This window comes from Momordica charantia, assembly GCF_013281855.1.
Source record: "Momordica charantia cultivar OHB3-1 chromosome 3 unlocalized genomic scaffold, Mcharantia_2.0 BLBB01000003.1, whole genome shotgun sequence".
Lineage (NCBI taxonomy): Eukaryota > Viridiplantae > Streptophyta > Magnoliopsida > Cucurbitales > Cucurbitaceae > Momordica > Momordica charantia.
The window spans coordinates 18,553,642-18,573,817 of NW_028275161.1; the positions used below are offsets into that span (position 1 = coordinate 18,553,642).

At 36.4% G+C, this 20,176-nt stretch overlaps 3 protein-coding genes across 3 annotated transcripts; 2 read left to right on the forward strand and 1 right to left on the reverse strand.

The window, feature by feature from the left end:
- Window positions 1–674: 674 nt before the first annotated feature.
- Window positions 675–4,951, forward strand: LOC111010736 (pyruvate dehydrogenase E1 component subunit beta-3, chloroplastic). The gene is made up of 4 exons (XM_022284256.2): window positions 675–1,201; window positions 1,292–1,392; window positions 1,497–1,540; window positions 3,704–4,951. Exons 1-4 carry the CDS (start codon window positions 1,102–1,104, stop codon window positions 4,674–4,676), a joined length of 1,218 nt encoding a protein of 405 aa, XP_022139948.1. The 5' UTR covers window positions 675–1,101; the 3' UTR covers window positions 4,677–4,951.
- A 3,551-nt stretch (window positions 4,952–8,502) lies between these two features.
- Window positions 8,503–10,458, reverse strand: LOC111010932 (9-cis-epoxycarotenoid dioxygenase NCED2, chloroplastic). The gene has a single exon (XM_088121969.1). The coding sequence runs from the start codon at window positions 10,456–10,458 to the stop codon at window positions 8,743–8,745; it is 1,716 nt and encodes a 571-aa protein (XP_087978095.1). The 3' UTR covers window positions 8,503–8,742.
- Window positions 10,459–17,609: 7,151 nt separating this feature from the next.
- On the forward strand, window positions 17,610–20,122 carry LOC111010867 (Galactose oxidase/kelch repeat superfamily protein). Its single transcript, XM_022284444.2, has one exon. It carries the CDS (start codon window positions 18,759–18,761, stop codon window positions 19,974–19,976), a length of 1,218 nt encoding a protein of 405 aa, XP_022140136.1. The 5' UTR covers window positions 17,610–18,758; the 3' UTR covers window positions 19,977–20,122.
- The last annotated feature ends 54 nt before the right edge of the window (window positions 20,123–20,176 follow it).

Below are 20,176 nucleotides of genomic sequence, written 5' to 3' on the forward strand. Positions count from 1 at the left end.
TTTCTCATACTTTATTTTTTAATAAAAGAAAACTAGGTAACTATTTCTTGGTTTTTTCTTCTCAATAACTTTAAAAATTAAACAAGAAAAGTCTTGCATGAAAATTAAATACTTCAATTTTTATGTTATATTTATTTTGTAATATTTTTAGGCATGTTATGAAATAAAAAAAATATAAAGTAATACTTTTATTTATATTTAAGAAAATTAAAAATGAGAATAATCAACAGGAACTTCATTTCGTTGTTTCTAAATTTTCTATATAATTTTAAAAAGATTTTTTTTTTTTTTTTTTTTTTTGTAAATGTGAAACAAAAAACAACACTAAAAAAATATAAATAAGAAATAAGAAATGAAAACATTACCTTCGAAAATCTACCTTTTATTTTTAAGCTCAACATGTATTATTTGATTCATAAGAATTTTCATTATAAATATAGAAATTCAAACTTACAACCTGTAAAATATCACTAAATCTACACTGCATTGCTTAAAAAAAGAAGGAAAAAAAGAAGTTAGGAGAGGAGGCCACCAAATTATGTCGCCCAACTCCAGAAATTTAATGCATTAAAGCTAACATCCGTATTAAACAAAAAATAAACAAATTTAAAAAACGAACTTAGCGTGGGCTTTCCAGTGTCGAATCAAAACCATCCACGTCGCACACGGTGAAGGGCAATACAATAATTTCGCAAGGCCCATCAATGAGTGAACTAACACAACCGAACGACGTTCGTACACGTGAGGGGTTGCAGGAGAACATCAAAGTAGACGATCGGGGCTCATCCATAAATGCGAAAGTAAAAGATGAAAAAAATTAAAAAGAAAAAGAAAATAGGGTTTGTTTGGAGTTGGCGATGAAAACGAAGCGGAGCATGTGGATGTGGCTGTTGTTGTTGCTGCAATTAAATCGCCAAGCCGCTGCGTTTGCTTGGAGAGAGACGAAGAAGACGAACAACGCAGTAACCATTAAGCATTCACACAGCGGCATTAGCGAGCTCGAATTCGTCACCTTCGTTCCTCAGTTTCTCCGCCCCCATTTCGCTCTCTCTTTCGTTTAAATTCTCCTTCTCTCTCCCTCTCTGCGCCCAGCAGATCGATATGGCGACTCTTTTCCAGGGGCTTGGAGCTGGGACAACTCTCTCACCTCCCAATTCCTTAGATTCCAAGAAATTCCTCCCCAGATCCCTCTCTGCTTTCGGTACTTTCTCTCATCCCTCTCCTTTAGTTTCGTTTCCCTCGGAATTCGGATGTGTGTTATCTCATTGCAGCTTGTTTTGCTTTGATTCAGAGAGGAAGCCGAGGTTCTTGGTTGTTCGATCTGACGGAAGCGCTAACCACGTTCTTAGACCTAGATCTCGCTCCGAGAGCTTGATCACTAGTGCAGTTGCAGTTAGTTACTTACTTACCCTGCTTTTACTTTCTATTTTTATTGCTTAATTAAGTGACATTTTTTACTTTTTAGTAATGACATGCCTGTTTTGTTTCTTTGTTAGACCAAGGCCGATACTTCATCTGCTTCGACAACATCGAAACCTGGGTATGCTATATTTCTCCCATCCCTGAATGCAAAATACTATTTCTTTCCGTTAATTGACATTTCCCACTATTCATTTGCTCTTCGATCTTTAAATTTCAACATCTGTACTTTGCCTCCACTCAATTACTCAAACCAATGAATAAGCGGGAGAGGGACGAAGAAATTCTTAGGTTATTTTATCATATATGTTAACTTTTAACTAGAGAATGTTGGGATTTCTTTTCCTCTGGAACTAGGCTATGTGTTTTGCATTTGGAAACTATATTGCATGCACTAGGCGCCAAAGAAGCCTCCTCCTCTTCATCATGGACTTTGCCAATAATTTTGTGAAGGTCGTCATTGGGCTAATAGGGCTAACAGTGAGGAAGTCCTTACTTCCCCAGTCCTATCCCATGCTTGACTACTTAAATAGCTCTCTTGAAATTATCGTAACAAGACCTCCTGTGGCAATAGGCTGACCTTCTAGCAAAATGATTTTCTCTAGAGTTGTTAGCACCTTAAAATAGATACTGTCATGCTGCTTTAGAAGGGGTTCTGATTCTGAAAAGGGAAACCGCAACAGCTGAGAGTTTCGCCTTGATTGAATTAGAGATTTTGAAGGGCCTGTAGAGGAATATGAAGAAAGAAGTGCTTTTTTTTTTTATTTATTTATTTTTTTTATAAGAAACACAGAAAGAATATTATAATCAGAGCCCAAAAAAGGGAAGAAACAACCTAATGGCGGAGGGTAGAGAGAACCCTCCCCAAAGGACTATACAATTAAAACTTTCCAATCAAAAGAAGGCTATAATTACAAAAAAAACTTCTTGTGTATAGAAGCCACCAAGAAGGCACGAAGAAAGAAGTGCTGGAAGTACAACATGTCCTAGATCCTCATTCAGAGTCTAAGCCCTGTTTAGCGAGGACCTATGACAAGAAACTCTGGTCAACCATGTTGTATGCTTTCTCAAAGTTGATTTTAGTAATTACCCCTTTTGCTTCCTAAGTTTGAGGTATCCATAATTTCACTTGCTAAAATGAAGTCAATGATTTGACATTTAGCCACAAAAACTGATTGAGTTGGAGTGAGGGTACCATGGAGAATGTCCTTGAGTCTAGTGGCAAGCACCTTAGAGATTATTTTGTAAAGACTAATGATTTCAGTTCATTGGTTGACTGGTCGAGATTAAGAAATCTGTGAAGCCCTAACTTTTTTAGGAACTATGTCTCTGATGGTGAAAGACTTAATACCTTGAGAATATCAACACTTACATGCAGAAGAATACCTATCAGTCGCTTTACAATGACCAGGGCTACATAAGTGAAAGGCCTCTGCAGCTGTTGACTATCTGTAGATAATCCCTTTGTTTATCTGGCTAAGACCCCTTTGGTTTTTTGGTGAGTTTCTAGTCTGATGCTCAATGTAGGAATATGCTTTATTCGTAATTATAAATGGTTCAATGCCAAAGAAGTCTGCTGAGTGTTCAATGTCCTCCTCAGTCCTCTCCTTGCAGTTTGGCTTGGGTCCATTACCTAAGGTCATTTGGTTTGTTGGAGTTTAAGTTAGAAGAGGCTTGGTTTCTTATGCTTGCAGGCTTAGTGGTATGTGTTGTGTAGATGATCCATGGGGGATCATAAACACTTCCTTCTTGATCGACCTTTCTTTTCCTTTTTGGTTTATGGTTGGACCACAAGAGAGGTTTTTGCTAGACTGGGAACGGGGGGACATGCCTTGTAAATTGGTGGGCGGTTAGTTGTAAAAATGCTAGAGGGTGTCGCCCCTGTTTACCTTACCAGAGTTCATTGGGGTATGCTAAGGCTTCTTGTCTTTCTCTCTATCCCAAAGAAGGAATTCTTCTTGTTTATTCAACCAATGATAGTTCTTAAATCTGCTCTGTTTCATATGTGATTTTATTTATGGGTAGTTTGCTTTATACATTATACATGTGGAATGTGAGACAAGAAGAATGGAGAGTTGATTGCACTAGCACACCTAGTTTAAAAGGGCATTGATATATTTTGTTACTATTTCATGCGTCGTTAAGTTGAGTAATGTGGTTAGATCACCATACATACTAATCAACTGACTTGTGGCCCTTCCTAGGTGACTTTTAGTTGTCCCACAATAATCAATATATGTGTTAAAATTTCTGTTGTATTTAATCGCTTCATTATTCTTCTCAGGCACGAACTTTTGCTTTTTGAAGCACTAAGAGAAGGTTTGGAGGAAGAAATGGATAGGGACCCACGTGTTTGTGTCATGGGTGAAGATGTGGGTCACTACGGTGGTTCTTACAAGGTAACCAAAGGTCTAGCTACCAAATACGGTGATCTTAGGGTTCTTGATACGCCTATTGCTGAAAACTCCTTCACGGGTATGGGCATTGGAGCTGCAATGACTGGGCTGAGGCCGATTGTTGAGGGTATGAACATGGGATTTCTTCTTCTTGCTTTCAACCAAATCTCCAACAATTGTGGAATGCTTCATTACACATCTGGCGGCCAGTTCAAAATACCAATAGTTATTCGTGGACCTGGTGGAGTTGGGCGTCAACTCGGTGCTGAGCACTCGCAACGCCTTGAGTCATACTTTCAATCAATCCCTGGAATTCAGATGGTTGCTTGTTCCACACCTTATAATGCAAAGGGCTTGATGAAAGCTGCAATCAGGAGTGAGAACCCAGTGATCCTTTTCGAGCATGTTTTGCTTTACAACTTGAAAGAGAGGATTCCAGATGAAGAATACATCTGTTCTCTCGAGGAAGCTGAAATGGTTAGACCTGGAGAGCACGTCACAATCTTGACGTATTCCCGAATGAGGTATCATGTGATGCAGGCTGCTAAAACTCTGGTAAACAAAGGCTACGATCCCGAAGTAATCGACATCAGGTCATTGAAGCCCTTTGATCTTTACACGATTGGGAACTCAGTGAAAAAGACTCACCGCGTACTAATCGTTGAGGAGTGCATGCGAACTGGAGGAATTGGCGCTAGTTTGACAGCAGCAATCACGGAGAACTTCCATGATTACTTGGATGCACCAATTGTTTGTTTGTCTTCACAGGATGTGCCAACTCCTTATGCTGGGACTTTGGAAGATTGGACTGTGGTTCAGCCAGCCCAGATTGTCACTGCTGTAGAACAGCTCTGCCAATAATTAAAGGAGCTATAGCCAAAGTTGTGCTTCGTCTTCAGTCTGCGTTCCATCGAGTTAGCTTTAATGAAAATTTCACATACTTGAGATCTGTTGAGCAATTTTTCTCTGTTGGGAATTATGTTAACAATTTGATCGTTCGTTTTTTTACCTCTTTTAATTTTTGTCTCCCATGCATCCATTTTTCTGTCGAACTTGTTTCTGTAATTTTCAGTCGCAAAGAGCAAAATGGGGTTTACCAGTTCAATAGAATCTATTATTGGTTTTTAATATAGAAATTATCTTTTGAGGGTCTTCTTCCATCAATATTTTACAATGATATGGGCTCATGGCGACAAGCTTAACACAGTGACTGGCTGCACTGTTTTGCTACGATGAGAAATGGAGGATTTTTTTTAAGGCAAAAGATTTAGATGACAAAGATGGACAACAGGGAGAATATTTTTTTTCCCTCACAAATCTCAAATAACCAGGATGAAAATGAAGGAAAAACAAGTAACGAAATTTAGAACATTTTCATACATTTTCTTTTTTCTTAATGTTTAATAATGAAGGATAGAATTGTATATTCAATGCCATTAGAATTCTCAATTCTTGAGATGCTAGACAAAAATTAAAAATCCACATTTGTACAGAATATAGGTCACGTGGCAACATCTCAGAAATGGGCCAAAAATCGATCTCCAGCCTGAAGGAATCAGATCCAATACGTTTCCACGCTAACTCATCCCGCACCCTAATGGTGGGATCGACGGAGCACAATCAGCACCACCACTAGGTTGGCTGTTCCAAACATAAGACCATTGTATTCTGGTATGTTTCGAAGCACATCATAGCTATCGAACTCCACTGCTAACCTAGCAATCAAATTCCACTGCTAAGTAAGCATCGGATTGCTAATCTCTATTTTGCAGGCCACTCACATTTGAGAAGGGATCGGGCAAGCGAAATTTGCGCAGGAGCACCACGTGTCCTCACCCACAACTCACAACCAAAAGAAAATTTGAAAACTTGGAAGGGACGTCATGAAAGAGCTGGGGAGAGGGACACGTTTTTGTGTTATGCGCAAAATTAGAAGTTTGGTTTCGGTGAACCGTGTAGAAGAAGAAGAAGAATATATTGCACATAGCGATGGAAGAAATATTTTTGGCATCATCATTTCGTCACACCATATACAACACAACACTCTAATTTAATCTATCTCTATCTCATAAGATTCAAAACCAAATTCTTTAATTTGTTTACAGCTTACAACATTTGACCCATTTACGTGGAACCCAAATAAAGTAGCTGTGTGGCAGCTACACAGCTACCATTTAAAATGACAACACAACACACACTGACACAGATTCTTCGGCCCTGTTTTGTCACCTGCGGCGGCGGCTGTCGGAGCCAAACACGACCATTTTTGTAGGCACTTTAATGTCCCTTCACACGTGCCACACTACAGATCGAGCTGGGATTCAGTTTGGTCCATTTCATGAATCTAATTTTCAGTTTAGTCAGTTACTAACTCCGAGGTTGATGAGCTCAAACCGCAGCCTTCTCTGACAAATGAAGACGCAAAAAGTACTTTACCTCAAATTGCATTATGATCTCAACAACTTATATGTATTCTCTAACATTGTTACTTATAAATCATTGATTGAAATAAAAGAAGATCGATCTTTAGAATATAAATAGTAATAAAAAGAGAGGTCTGAGATCCTATTAAATGATCAATTGTTTATGGTGGCATCTTGCTAATATTGAAAGGAAGTATGAAGAACCTTCAAGGCACATCTATAACAAGATTTGTAGATTTACTTAGATTGATAAGTTGCAGGAGGATATTTTACTCTTATATATGCATGAAGAAGAAGGTTAATATTGCCATCTTGTAGTTTATTTGCCTGACAAAACTGAATTTAATTTGTTAGGCATGTTGAATATAGCACGAACAACATTGAGAGAGTTTATATATATAAAATTGAAAGACATTCTAAAATGTGAGAATTAGAAATAATTATAGAAAAAATGACATTTAATTGAGTTGAAGAGTGAAAGTTTAAGATACCGTAAATCTCGCTTCTTGCTCTCATAATCAAGTACTATAAAGTCCAAAAGATGATATAGATTGATTACCCGTAACTTTCTCTTTGATTGTTGGTGTATAACCACGAGATCGCATCCGACTTCTTATGCTCAAGTCAAGGATATAGGGGAAGAAGTTAATAGGGCATGTCTACGATGTCCATAGAGTTGATGACTTCAAATATATGTGTACAAACATACTTTGACTAAGTATGATTCTTGGACAAACGTGTTTTGTTGAGATATTAGGAAATATTAATTGATTGATGGTGGCTCTTGGAAAATATGTGTAAAGGAACAAAATATAAAAATGGTGGGTTATGGCATGGGATCTATGGACGGTGGAATTTTGTGCAAAAAGTTATTATTATTATTTCGGGGGACAAACAAAAGCTTAAATTTTGCAGATCTCTCTCCCAAAAGCCAAATTTGACTTGTGAGAAAATAGACCACAGTCGCCGGCCTCTACTTTTCCATCCTTGCCTTCACAATTTATGGACTCTGTTTCTGTTTTCAGAAAATTTATAATAATGTTTGAGAAAGTTTGAATAGTTATATTTGTTTTCCGAGATTTGTATATGAGAATATCAAAAAATTATATAGTTGTTCCAGAAAAACCTTAGGAGTATTCATGTAATTTATATTTTGTCTTTTTATATATTGAGCATAGCTTAATGTAATTGATATATATCTCCAACTAAGAAGTTGTAAGTTCAATTCCCCATATATAATATATACTTAATTGTATAGAGTTGTTTATAAGTGGATGAGTACATTAATTTATTTTAATTATAAAATTAAAAATAAAGATAAAAAAATATTGATTAAGGAAAATGAGGACGAATATCTAAAAGCAAGGACTCCCCCAACAAATCTATGTTTCAAAAGCATCCAAAATATATCTAAGATGCTTCTTTCATGGATATTACATTTTCTATAAAAACAAAAGTGAAAATCCAAATATCCCTTCTATGAGTATCTTGGATTCCCATAAAACAAATGGCTCCTCACGTGTTTGTGTTCGTAGGGTTCGTATAATAACTTTCTAATGAACCATAGTGATAAGATAATAGTAGTATTTAAAGATTACATGTGGTAAATTGATTTTAGTCGGATTCATGCATTTGGTGGTATAAAACGTTGTTGTTGTTATTATTTTTGCAAAGGATAAAATGTTAAATTGATGTGAGTTAACCATGCTCACTTGACATAAGATTGAAAAGTTCCAATAGCAATATTTTTTTAAAGTATAAAGATTAAATAAATACGATGCTCAAAATTTTACCTATCTATTAGAAATTTTTATAAATACATGACCTAAATAATCGCCCTTTTAAAGAAGTTATTTACTAAACTTTATAATTTAACCAAAACTACTTATGTGAGTAGCTACCCTTTTTACACTATCAAATAAATGAGAGAGACTTCTTTGATCACACATCTTACAATTACAAACAGGACCCTACATTTCTTTTTTTTCAAAAAAAGAAAAAAAAAGTTAATTATAAATTTAGTCACTATATTTTCATTCCTATTTGTATCTAACGGGCCCTTTTTAACTCTAAAAGGTGTCTATCTTAAAAAAAACAAAAAAAAAACAAAAAAAACTTCTCTATCTAATATATTTGTGAAATTTTATATTTAGATCCATAAAGTTTTAAAAATATCTAGTAAAATTAGGATTATGTTAAACACAAAATAGAAAGCTAAGCGATTTGTTACACCTTTTAAATTAAAAATATATTAAACACAGTACTAAAAGTTTAAAATTCAAATATCTATCAGAAAGTTTTACAATTTACATGTGGACTAAACACAATATTAAAAAGCTAAAAAGTCTATTCACTTTTTAAAATTATAAAAAAAAATCTAAAACAATCCTAAAAACTCAACAACTTCAAATGAACCCCATTTTACAGGAGACTACGTTTCATATCATACACAAATGGAAAAAGAAAAAAATGGAAGAGGAAGAGGATGCCATAACTGCTAACTGCTAAGCCTGATGTGCCAAATCGTTGGCATCTATAAAGGTACCATGGAAACCGTACGGCACTCTCGTCGGCAGCTCCACCGAAGCTTCCATCTCCAAATCCATGGCGTTCACTATCTGAAGCTCCGATTTCCCCCTCCTCTCGTCGTGCACCATCGCCATTATAAACCCTTCCTCTTCCTTCTCGCTCTTCCCCATCAAATACGGCTCTCCGCCGTACCGGTCCTCGCCGTAAACGTACCTCTTCATCTCCCCCGACCGCACGTCCACTTTCGCGATTCCGCTCACTTTCGGCCATGGCTCCGTGATCGCCATATACGCGAACCGGGTCTTCCTCCCGATCCGGCCCCGGTCCACCATTCCCGCCTCCAGGTTCACCTGCTCCGATTCCGGGAGAATTGGGCGCCGAGTCGATTCCCCTGTTTTCAGATTGAATCGGATTTCTGTCAACACGATCTTCAATTCCTCGTCGCGTTCGTTGAAGATCGAATCCGGTGGCGTCATACATGATCCGATCACCACCACCTCGTTCGACTCTGTTTCTTCCCAAGCATTCCACAGGTGGAAACAGAACGTGTCCGGCGAATCGACCCAGATGAGATTTGAGGAATCCGGGGAGTTTTTGGGCAGGAATCCGAATCGGGGCTTCTTTTTCTCGTCATACATCACTGGAGATCCGCCGCGGACCATTTTTCGGAGGTTGAAAACGACCTGCTGGTCTGGAATCACGACGTAATTCTCCGTGATGGCGAAATCGTGCATCATCGTCGGAGTTTCCATCGGGATTTCAACTTCCGGCGACATTTTCCCGTTCGGTGAGAACCAGAAGTGTTTTAGATATGGCTTGTGCACGAAATTGTAGCTGAGGGCAAAGAGCTCGCCGGAATCCGGGTCGATTTTGGGGTGGGCGATCATCGGGGACTGGAGCTGGCCGTTGAAATTGTACCGACCGACGGTTTCTAGGTCGCCGGAGGGGGTGATGCGGACGTGGTACGGAAGGTCATCCTCCGACATGGCGAGAAGGCGGCCGTTGAAAAAGACCAAGCCGGCGTTGGCGACTCCGGTGCCACGACGGTGGTCGATGAGGCCGAATAGCCCCCGTGTGAAGAAGAGAAGAAGACGGGCAATGCCGGAATGTCCGTGGAGCTCGCCAATGGCCTTGGGGAAGACCGGCCGGCCGATGGCGCGTTCTTGGATGAGTCTCTCTGTTTCGGTAAACCGGCAGGCGTAGCTGGCACGGCCGCCGCCGATCGTGACGGCGTGAACCATGCCGTCGCCGTCGAATAAGTGGTGGCCGGCGAGGGGTTCGAACAGTGGGTTTGCGCCGTTACGGAGATAGACGCCATTGATGCAATCGGGGATTGTGCCGGTGACCGGAAGCTCGTGACAGACTGGCTGCTCCGGTACCGGAGCGTAGTTTCCGGCGATTTGGACACGTGGGTCGAAGATTTTCGGAAGATTCCGATTGTCGTTATTGGAGAGCAAGGCTTGTTCGAGCATGTCCAACGCCATTGAAGCACCTTTTTGCAGAAAGTTCCAGTGGGGAGGATGACGACACCTGGAGCTGTCCTCTTCAGTGATCCTTGGTCGCTTATTGGGCTGTTCCGGGAAATGGAACACAGACGGGGATTTTAGAGCGCACGAAATCCCCTCGTTTTTCTGGTTGGGCTTCTTCCCAATGTTAATGGGCCTTGCAGAAAAGCCCATGCCCAAGCCCATTTCTACAGCAACTTTGGCTGAGGAGGAGGAGGAGAGAGCTTGGAGAACCATTTTTTGTTCAAATAGAGAGTGGTGTGAGGTTGAAGAAATTGCCATGGCCATATTTATGATGAAAAGAAAGGATTTTCTTTGTCAGAAATGGAATTGGAATTCTAGAGAGAGAGAGAGAGAGAGAGGAGAGAGAGATTTATTTTTTTTTTGGGGGAAAATGTGAGAGAGGGAAGAACTAAAAAGGGCATATATAGGGGCATGGAGATGGAGGATTTGGGAATTTTTGGTCCACCTCACACAATCTTAGAAAGGAGCACGTGGTTATTTTCCACGATTGGCACTTGGGGATGTTAAACCTCTTACATTTATCCTCATTAATTTACTCGCGAGGTTTCACTCTAGACATTTTCAATGTTAGATCTCATCTTTCAAACTGTGACTTTTTTGGCTTATTGATCTTATTTAGATCCTATTTAGATTTTGATACTATATCAATATTCATGGAATTTCACCTCGAAATCTTTGAAAGATAGGCCACTTATATTATAAATATTTGTTAGCTGTCTTTATCTTTTTAGTGTGAGAATCTTTGACAATATCTCTGTCATTAATTGAAGTAGCAAAAGTTTGATATCATAAATTTTCAATGCATGAATTCCATGATATGACGTTTTGTTTAACAAACTATAGCACACGTCAAGCATAATTTGAGTTGGATCTTAAAGCATTCTTTTAAAAGGCAAGATAATGGCTAGGGTAGATGTTTTTTTTTTTTTTAATGGAGTCATTTTTTTTACTCTTTTCTTACGATAGTGATGTCTTGTAAACTCAAAGACAAAAACAAAATATTTAAAAGTGTAAATAATATTTTGAAACTAAATTAAAAGCATAAGAACCAGAAATGAAATTTGAGTCTTTAAAATAAAATGCAACTTTTATTTCTTATGGTGGGAGTTTTTCCGAGCATACTTCCCATGTTTCTTTTTTTCAAAGGAAGAGTCAAAATTAGTAAAATAGCCGTTAATATCACCCAAAAGTTCCAAATTAACAACTACTATTTCTATCCACACAAATTCTATGAAATTCAACATAATAAAAAAGAAGAAAAAAGAGAAGAATTTTCGAATACAAAATCAACTTTAGCTTCCTCTTACTCTTTTTTCTTCTTATTTTTTCGATTCAGTTCAATAAAGTGTAAATCTATTTTAAAGAAAACTCAAACAACCATAACATCATTTATTCAGAGCCTTCGAAAGTGGCCTTCTTCGATCATATAGACCTTTCAATTGTGACCTTTCTTTACGGGAACAGCTTCGAAGCAACCATGACGGAATAGATATATGTTGGATTTTTAATGTGCGAAACAAAGTGGTATTTGAAGATATTGATAAAATCGTTGAATATACGAATTTAACATCCAGAAATTAAATTCATGTATTAAGAATTTGAATCTTATTTTGTAACAAATTCTTTATTTGTTTCATATGTCGTTTTTGTTTCAATTTTGTGTTTTAACTTTATTTTGTTATAGTTGAAGTTATATTTTAAATGAAGAGTTTTTTCCTTCATTTTGTTAAAGTTGAAATTAATTCACGAACCAGAAAATATTTGTGCAACTATATATAGTAGTTGTTTTCTTTGAGATATCCAAACATTTCTCATTTGAGTTCTTTTCCTATCACAAGTATTCTCTCATAGTCTGCTAGCAACTTGTGCAGAGTTAATATTTGTCTTCAGGTCAGTACTATTAAAGCGTACCTCAACTACATTTCGTAAAGTTTTGGTGTTCATCAAGTTGTCAAGATCTATAATTGTTTGTAGCTAGTTATGTTGTAATCTATTTACCAGTGTTATTCAGTTTACATATACAATGTACATTTACCCAATAATATATATATATATAAATGAAAAAAAAGTGATCTTTCAAATAGAACCACATATATATATATATATATATATATATATATATATATATATATATATATATATATATATAATTTTGATTTACATGACGAGAATGTTGTATTAGTAAGGAAATGAAAAAAAGTGATCTTTCAAATAGAACCTAAAAAATAATGTTTAAATCTAAATGAACGGATTGAGATGATCTTGCTCTAACTATCTATCTCATTAAACTATTCAAGTAAACATTTAATATAAGAGATTCTAGTTAGAAGCATACGAATTCTGTAATGTATCTCTCTGTGTGTACATCTGACCATCATGAGTGAACAACTACATATTCTTATTAATTTTTCTTGATGGAAAGAAGAGACGAGACGAGACAAAAACATGTGGGATAGATGTGTTTTGATGACGAGTTTTCCTATTACACACTTTGGTATATTCCCTCTCTTTTCTCCTTGATCATACCTCGACATTTTCTTTGTGCATATAATTACTAAAGATGGGAGGACCCCTACCTCTTTCTCCTTTGGCTGATGGTTTGATTCCTTTGATATTTTTCTCTTTACAAATGAAGGGAGGGACATTCTCTCCTTTAACCTAAGATATTCTCTTTTTAATATTTGATTAAGAATTCAAGTAGATTATTGTCCCCTCAAGTCGATCATCTCTCCATACTTCTGTAATATTATGATATTGTTTCTTTTGAACCTAAGTTTAGTTACATGGATTTGCATTTGATTATACCGAAAAATCTTGTACTTATATACATATCATGAATTTTCCAAATTCTAGCTTAATGTGGATCGAAACTATATTTATTTCTCTAAACATGTTATGATTAGAGACCTGGAACAACTAATAAATAGGGTTTTTGGATACTAATTCATTTGTTTATACCTCTAAATTAGGTAAATTAATGTATAGCACTTAATGACACATCAAATTTGTGAATAAAAGACACAGATAGATAGAATATTTTCCATTATCATAAACATAAGAAAATTTTAACACATAACACATAAGGATATAGTGTAAAGTAACAGCCAAGGGAAGAATTGGATGGATTTGTTATGGCATGTGGAGAGAAGGGCCAAGTGGGAGGATACATACAAAAATTTTGAAGAAAACATATAGGGTGAAATGATGTTATAGAAACATATGTGGCAGTGAATAAAAGATGAGTAAAGGCTCAAACTTTATAAAAGGAGAAATGGTAGTGTTTTGAAGCAAAATATGGAAATATTCTCCTCTCCACTACCCTTGTTGTTTGCTTTCTTCTGGGTCACTTCACTACCCATCAAATTTTCCAACTTTTTTTTTACTTCTCCCTTTGTCAAATGTCTTATAATGTAGAAGAATAGAATAGTACAGCATAAATAATTAGTATTGAGCAGCTGCCCCAAAACCCCTCTGTATACCCTATACAAATGTACATTATTTCTCTGTCCTAGCTTAATTTTGGGATACATGGCATCATAATGTTAAATATTTTGGTATTTACCTAACTGATAATCATCTAGGAAAAGGACTCCACGTGAGAGAGAGGGACTGGAAGAAAAATTTACAAAATCATAGGTGGCAGAGACAAGTAACTACTCTTCAATGCGTCTTCAATACTATGATATTGTCTCGCACCCAACAATACTTATCTTGATCAAAGGACCATCGTCGATGGGATTTTGGTCGCACATCTAACAATTCTCCCCTAGAATAAAGTACATCGAGTTTTTCCTTCAAATAGTCATCGATCTGTGTCTTACTATGAGCACATCACCTTTAACCAGACGTTGATTCTGTTCACTAGAACATACGGCCTGTCAGATAGCTCAACCACTGATTTTCCTGATTATATGTCTTCTAAGGTTGGTGATCACTTTGTTAAGCACCAGAAGATTCTTTCTGTTAAGGATCCCACCATTAAAAAGATAAGAGGCTTATCAAAATATAAATGTCTCATTTTAACGGAAATGTTGTCCCTTTACGATAGAGTTCCCGACCTTTCTATCACATATGAAAACTAACACATGGGGCATAATAAGTAAAAGGGCAATAAATATCAAATCCATTGGTAAAGAAAAGCATTAAGTTTCTCAAAATATACCATCGTTCGATAAATATCACAAATAATCCAAGCAGTACTTCTCCAAATTCAATAGCAAAAATGTGTTCTCTCTTCGTCCACAAACTTGAATCTTGACTTGATTATATGGTTTCCCTCTCTCTAGAGAATAGAGACAAAGTCTTACCTCAATCAAAACAAGACGAGAGGACAACATAATGTCTTGTTGGTGATGCCAACTTGTTACTAAATTATGACACATAACAGAGATTTGAGAAAGCAAAAGGTTCCAGCAATATAGGGAAATAGTTGCAATAATAATTCAGCTGGGGAGGAAATCAACAGTGCTTATAACTGCATATAATTGTAGAGGTGGGGCATTGTATAAAAGCAAGTTGGTGCATCTATGTTTTACCACTTTGGGGAAAATATCAACTAAAGCTGCTTAATTTTTCTTTTCTGCTTTGTACTATGTTTTGCCACTTCTGAACCAACCCATTTGTTAAAGGATGATGGGGAATTCAAATATTTAATGTTTACCCTCTCCTACTTCTTATCCAATTCATCTCGTTTGACCTCTAATGTGTGACTTCCTCTCACATTCTCGTCCAATCAATTATGGTAATAATTGTGATTGAATGACTTGTACGATTAGAATTATCGAAAGTTGTGGTCGTATCTAGTGGAATAGAACATACTTACGTTGGGTACTGTAGAACCTAATCAAAACATCTTCTTTCAAAGTATATTTACAAGAAAGAGGCCGTAATGAAGATTGACGTGCTTCACCTCATTGATAAATATCTAGAAATTTTAGCCTAACTCATGGAGCCATTGTCAATATAAAAAAAATAAAATAAATAGTACTTGGAGAATGACATTTTTTCCATGGAGACCTCCCTTTGAACATGGAAGATGATGACTATATATATATATAATATTTTGTACGTGTCTGCTCAAACAATGTGAAGACTCATTTAAATGCGAGAATTTGGCTACCATATACAACGTTTTAAATATGTAATAAAGAGAGATTTAACTTGGGCTTGGACCGTGGACCATTTCGAGGAGGCCCAACCACTTTCAAAATGATCATAAAGGGGCTGAATATTCTAATCGCTCCAATGGGCCGGCCCAACTTATTGGGTCTATCCCCTTGCCCTGAGATAATGAGACATAAAAATTAAAAGAAAAAGAAAAAACAGCTGAGTTTTGTTTGGACCATTTTTCTGTATTTTATTTTTACACAAAGAAATATCTTTTTTTGGAAGATGCTTACAATATTCACAGCAAATTAATAAGACTTATTATAGTGCTTAAAATTTTAAAGGATATATTTTCCCCAAAAAACAAATAAAAAATCCCATAACTATTTGTTTGGCTGTGGAGATAACAACGTGGTTTAATAAACAGATTCCAAATTCCTCTCTCTCGTGCTTCATATAAATATATATATATATATTCAACTTTATTTTTTGGTTTGGCATTTTATCCTGATTCTTTAACTATTTAAATTCCTATCCCAACTTTATTCCTCATCTCTATTATTTATTATTTATTATTATTATTATTATTATGATTATTTCTTGTCCAAAGGTATAGGAATCCCTTTTCCTCTTCTTTCTTTTTCCATTTCCTTGATTCCTTTTTTTCCTTTAGAAGTAAGAAAAGTTATGAGCATACAGATAAAAACATAATCTCTATTTCTATAAGTATAAATCATTTTGGGTAGATATCAAAAATAAAATTATTCAAGAAATATAGAGAGATAGAATTATTCGGATATAATTTCTTAACTTTTTGTTTGATTAAATTACATAAACTACTCTTGAAAAATCACCGATTGTCTTTTCAATCACATCGTAATATGAGTATATTATCGCTTTACTTTAAAAAGAAAAAAAAAACAAAAAATGGATTTATTATTTGTTCTTGTGTTAAAATTAAAATTGAATAACTTTTTCTTTTTTGGGTTTGGTATTCTAAAAAAGTTAGGAAATAAGTCTTTTTCTTTCCAACCCACCGAAATAATTGCACGGATATTATTTTATATTATGGAGAGTTTTGTGCCGCAAACACATTTTAGTCGCTCATTTTCTTTGAAAAAGCATGTTTAATAAAAAATATATATATATTTTATTAATTAAAAAAAATAATAACTAAGAACAACTTTTTGGAGACTAATTTACCCACAATTTTGAAAGTAGTAAAGAAGAATAAAACTAGATTTTGATGTTGACATAAATTATAGGACCCCATAGGTTAGTTGAATGTAGTCTTCAAATCTTTAATTTCACTAATATTTACTCAAATCATTATTAATTGTTGTAATATTATTCCTACTATTAAACCTACTTTCATTAAAAATATTAATCTTATTTTTTAAGCTGAAAATGTGAAGTTGCAAAATATTTAACCAGGACTCAATTCATACCAGCTTATTTGGTTTAATTTTCATCATAAGATTAAAAAATTTTTGGTCTATTATAACTTTATCGAAATATTATAGGAGTCCTTCGATATTTTTAACCAAATAAGTGTTTCAATTTATACCTTCTCAAAATTACATTTGAAAACTACTTATTAAATGACCAACAAATAATACAAAATTCAACCAACTAAATACCTAAAATCATGTAAAAAAAACCAACATGAACATAGTTAAACAATTAAGACGAGGTTTAATCATCAATTCTTACCTTTGTTATATTAGGAAAATCATGTCCGAGGAATGCTTAAACTTAATTCAATCCAAAAATTAGTCATAAAATCAAGTAAAACTTCCAAATTTAAACAACCAAAGGGCTAAATCCAACCAATAAAAAACCTTCAACAATAAATTCAACTGACTATAGGTATTAATTACACTTATTTATTGAAATCTATAGTTTAAATGGATGAAATTGGGAGTTGAAGATTGAAATTGATTGTCCACTTAAATTTAGGTAAGAAATTGAAGTTTTCTCAAAATGATACTATATTCCGCTTTATATATATATTTTTTATTTATAATCATCAAAAGCCAACCTACAAAGCAAAGTTTAATCTTTCAAGGAAAACTCAGAGTTTTAAGTTACAAAAAAATTGAAAAATGTTATCTTTCCCTTGAAGAGAATAAGAAAAGATAAATTCCAAAACTCCCATTTCCAAAACATTCTCAATGTCATGATTTTGCGAAGGATTTTCCAATAGCGGTGGCTGCCGTCTCTTGTTTCATGTATGAAAATGAAACCCTTTCGCCAAATTTATATTCCTCTCATCCTCTGGCCCTGTGCTCAGATTACGCGTCCTCTGCTTTCGGCTTCGAGTTTAAGCTTCAATTAACGAAGATAAGAGCCCAAGCCCCCACCCCTCGCCCAAAATTCTTAGCTTTTAATTCTTTTCAATCTTTCTTTTCCACGAACGCGTGAAGAACACGTCTCTTGATTAATAGCTACAGTCGCTCTCGTGACATTGAGTACAATTTCCTCCTCCTGCGCGTGGGAGCAAGAGAAATCGAGATTTGAGGAGCTACGTCTGCCACAAAAATAAAATAATCTTGCTTTTTCAAGGCGAAATGGGGATTGTAAAGAGTTACAGGTCACCCCCCGCCCTCTGTTCTGTATTTGGAAGTCACCAGAGCTCTAAATCTGATCAAAAAGTCACCATCTCTGTGACTATTTTTCTGTAAATCCCCTTGCTCTTGTAAGTACTTGTGGCTACGCGATTTCCTTGCTTCTTATATTTCTTCTTTCTGCTTTTTGTGGGTGGGTTTTCTTCTGATACGTAACAGCATAAAGGATCCTGGATTTTGGATTTTGGACTTTTTGGTGTCCGAAATTTCGAATTCCGTCGTATTTGTGAATTGGGTCTTTGAAATTCGTTAAGTATTTTGCTATTTGAAGGGGTGATTGCAAGAATTTGGGCTCCTACTGGGGTATCGTTTGCTGGGTATTTGTCTTTTCAGCTGTTTGCTGTGAAATTTTGTAGCGTTCGTACGCCCAAATTAGTATATCTAAACAGACAGATGTAAGGATGATAAGAGATAGTCGATGAAGCTAAAGAGTGGAAGTTTTCATTTCCAAGACTAATGGGCTTAGATAAATTTCTAGGTTGAGTTGTCTACAGTAACAGAGGGAACAGTTCTTATGAGGATAATCAGTTTAGTAACTTGGTTCTTCAGCTTCTTTATTTGACTTTGGGTTTTAGAGTGCTGATTTATTTCTCTGAGTCAACCATTCATATTACCCAAAAGAAATCAAATAAAGATTTGTTGCTGTGAATAAGGGGTTTCAGAGTTAATCGAACCACTTGGTTGATTTGATTTGTTTTGTAAGGCTTTTGGCGTTTGTTAGAGATAGTTATGCAGAGGGTTCGACTGTCATCTCAACAAACACCAGTGCTTAAGTTGGGTGATTCTCAAATGACATTATCCCCGAAGTTTAGGTTAGCAATTATCAAATCTAATCTCTTAAATCCTTCATCAGACTTGGAGTCATCTCTTTGTGGGGAACCATTAATTCCGGGTCTTCCAGATGATGTTGCACTTAACTGCCTCCTCCGGTTACCGGTCCACTGCCACGCCGCTTGTCGGGTTGTTTGCAAAAGATGGCATCAGCTACTGGGTAGTAAAGAGAGATTCTTCACTAGGAGGAAGGAGTTAGGTTTCAAAGAACCTTGGCTTTTTGTATTTGCTTTCCACAAATGCACTGGAAAGATTCAGTGGCAGGTTCTTGATCTTATCCATTTCTCTTGGCATAGTATCCCACTCATGCCTTGCAAGGACAAGGTCTGTCCCCATGGCTTTAGGTGTGTTTCGATCCCTCATGAGGGCACTCTCTTTGTTTGTGGTGGCATGGTCTCGGATGTTGACTGCCCTCTCGACTTGGTCTTGAAGTATGAGATGCAGAAGAATCGTTGGACTGTGATGAATCAAATGATTACGGCGAGGTCGTTCTTCGCCAGTGGAGTCATTGATGGGAAGATTTATGTGGCTGGAGGAAATAGCACTGATCTTTTTGAGCTCGACTCGGCAGAGGTTTTGGACCCTACCAAAGGGAGTTGGAACTCCATTGCAAGCATGGGAACGAATATGGCTTCATATGATGCTGCAGTTCTCAATGGGAAGCTTCTAGTAACGGAAGGCTGGCTGTGGCCTTTCTATGTGGCTCCGAGGGGACAGGTTTATGATCCAACAACTGATAATTGGGAAACTATGGCCATTGGGCTGAGAGAAGGCTGGACTGGTTCAAGTGTAGTGGTCTATGGACACTTGTTTGTTGTTTCAGAGCTTGAAAGAATGAAGCTTAAGGTTTATGATGCAGCTTCTGATTCCTGGGAAGCTATTGAAGGGCCTCCTTTACCAGAGCAGATATGCAAACCTTTTGCTGTGAATGCATGTGACTCAACCATATACGTTGTCGGTAGGAACCTACATGTAGCTGTGGGCCGTATCTCTCGGCTAAGCAAAAAGGGGATGGGCGAAAAAAAATGGAGCTTTAACGTAATTTGGAATGTCGTTGATGCGCCAGAATGCTTCTCTGACTTGACACCCTCAAGCTCTCAGGTGCTGTTTGCTTAGTTACCCTTTCCCCCCTCTCCCCCAAATGTCTTGTATGATTTTGAATATGTTACAAACAAAGAGAATTAGCTATATATCTGATTATAGATGTGTGGAATTGTGTTTGTTCAAATTGGCATGTATCGAGTACTGACTAAGTTCGTCAATCTTTCGTCGGTTCTTCTTTTCCTCTTTCATCATTAATCGGATGCATAATGCAC

Bases quoted from the DNA above. Each gene is read 5' to 3' on its own strand.
- LOC111010736 (XM_022284256.2), top strand. From the start codon at position 1,102: ATGGCGACTCTTTTCCAGGGGCTTGGAGCTGGGACAACTCTCTCACCT. The intron at 1,393-1,496 runs GTTAGTTACTTA...TTTCTTTGTTAG, and splicing joins TGATCACTAGTGCAGTTGCA to ACCAAGGCCGATACTTCATC. The intron at 1,541-3,703 runs GTATGCTATATT...TATTCTTCTCAG, and splicing joins TCGACAACATCGAAACCTGG to GCACGAACTTTTGCTTTTTG.
- LOC111010932 (XM_088121969.1), bottom strand. From the start codon at position 10,458: ATGGGCTTGGGCATGGGCTTTTCTGCAAGGCCCATTAACATTGGGAAG.
- LOC111010867 (XM_022284444.2), top strand. From the start codon at position 18,759: ATGCAGAGGGTTCGACTGTCATCTCAACAAACACCAGTGCTTAAGTTG.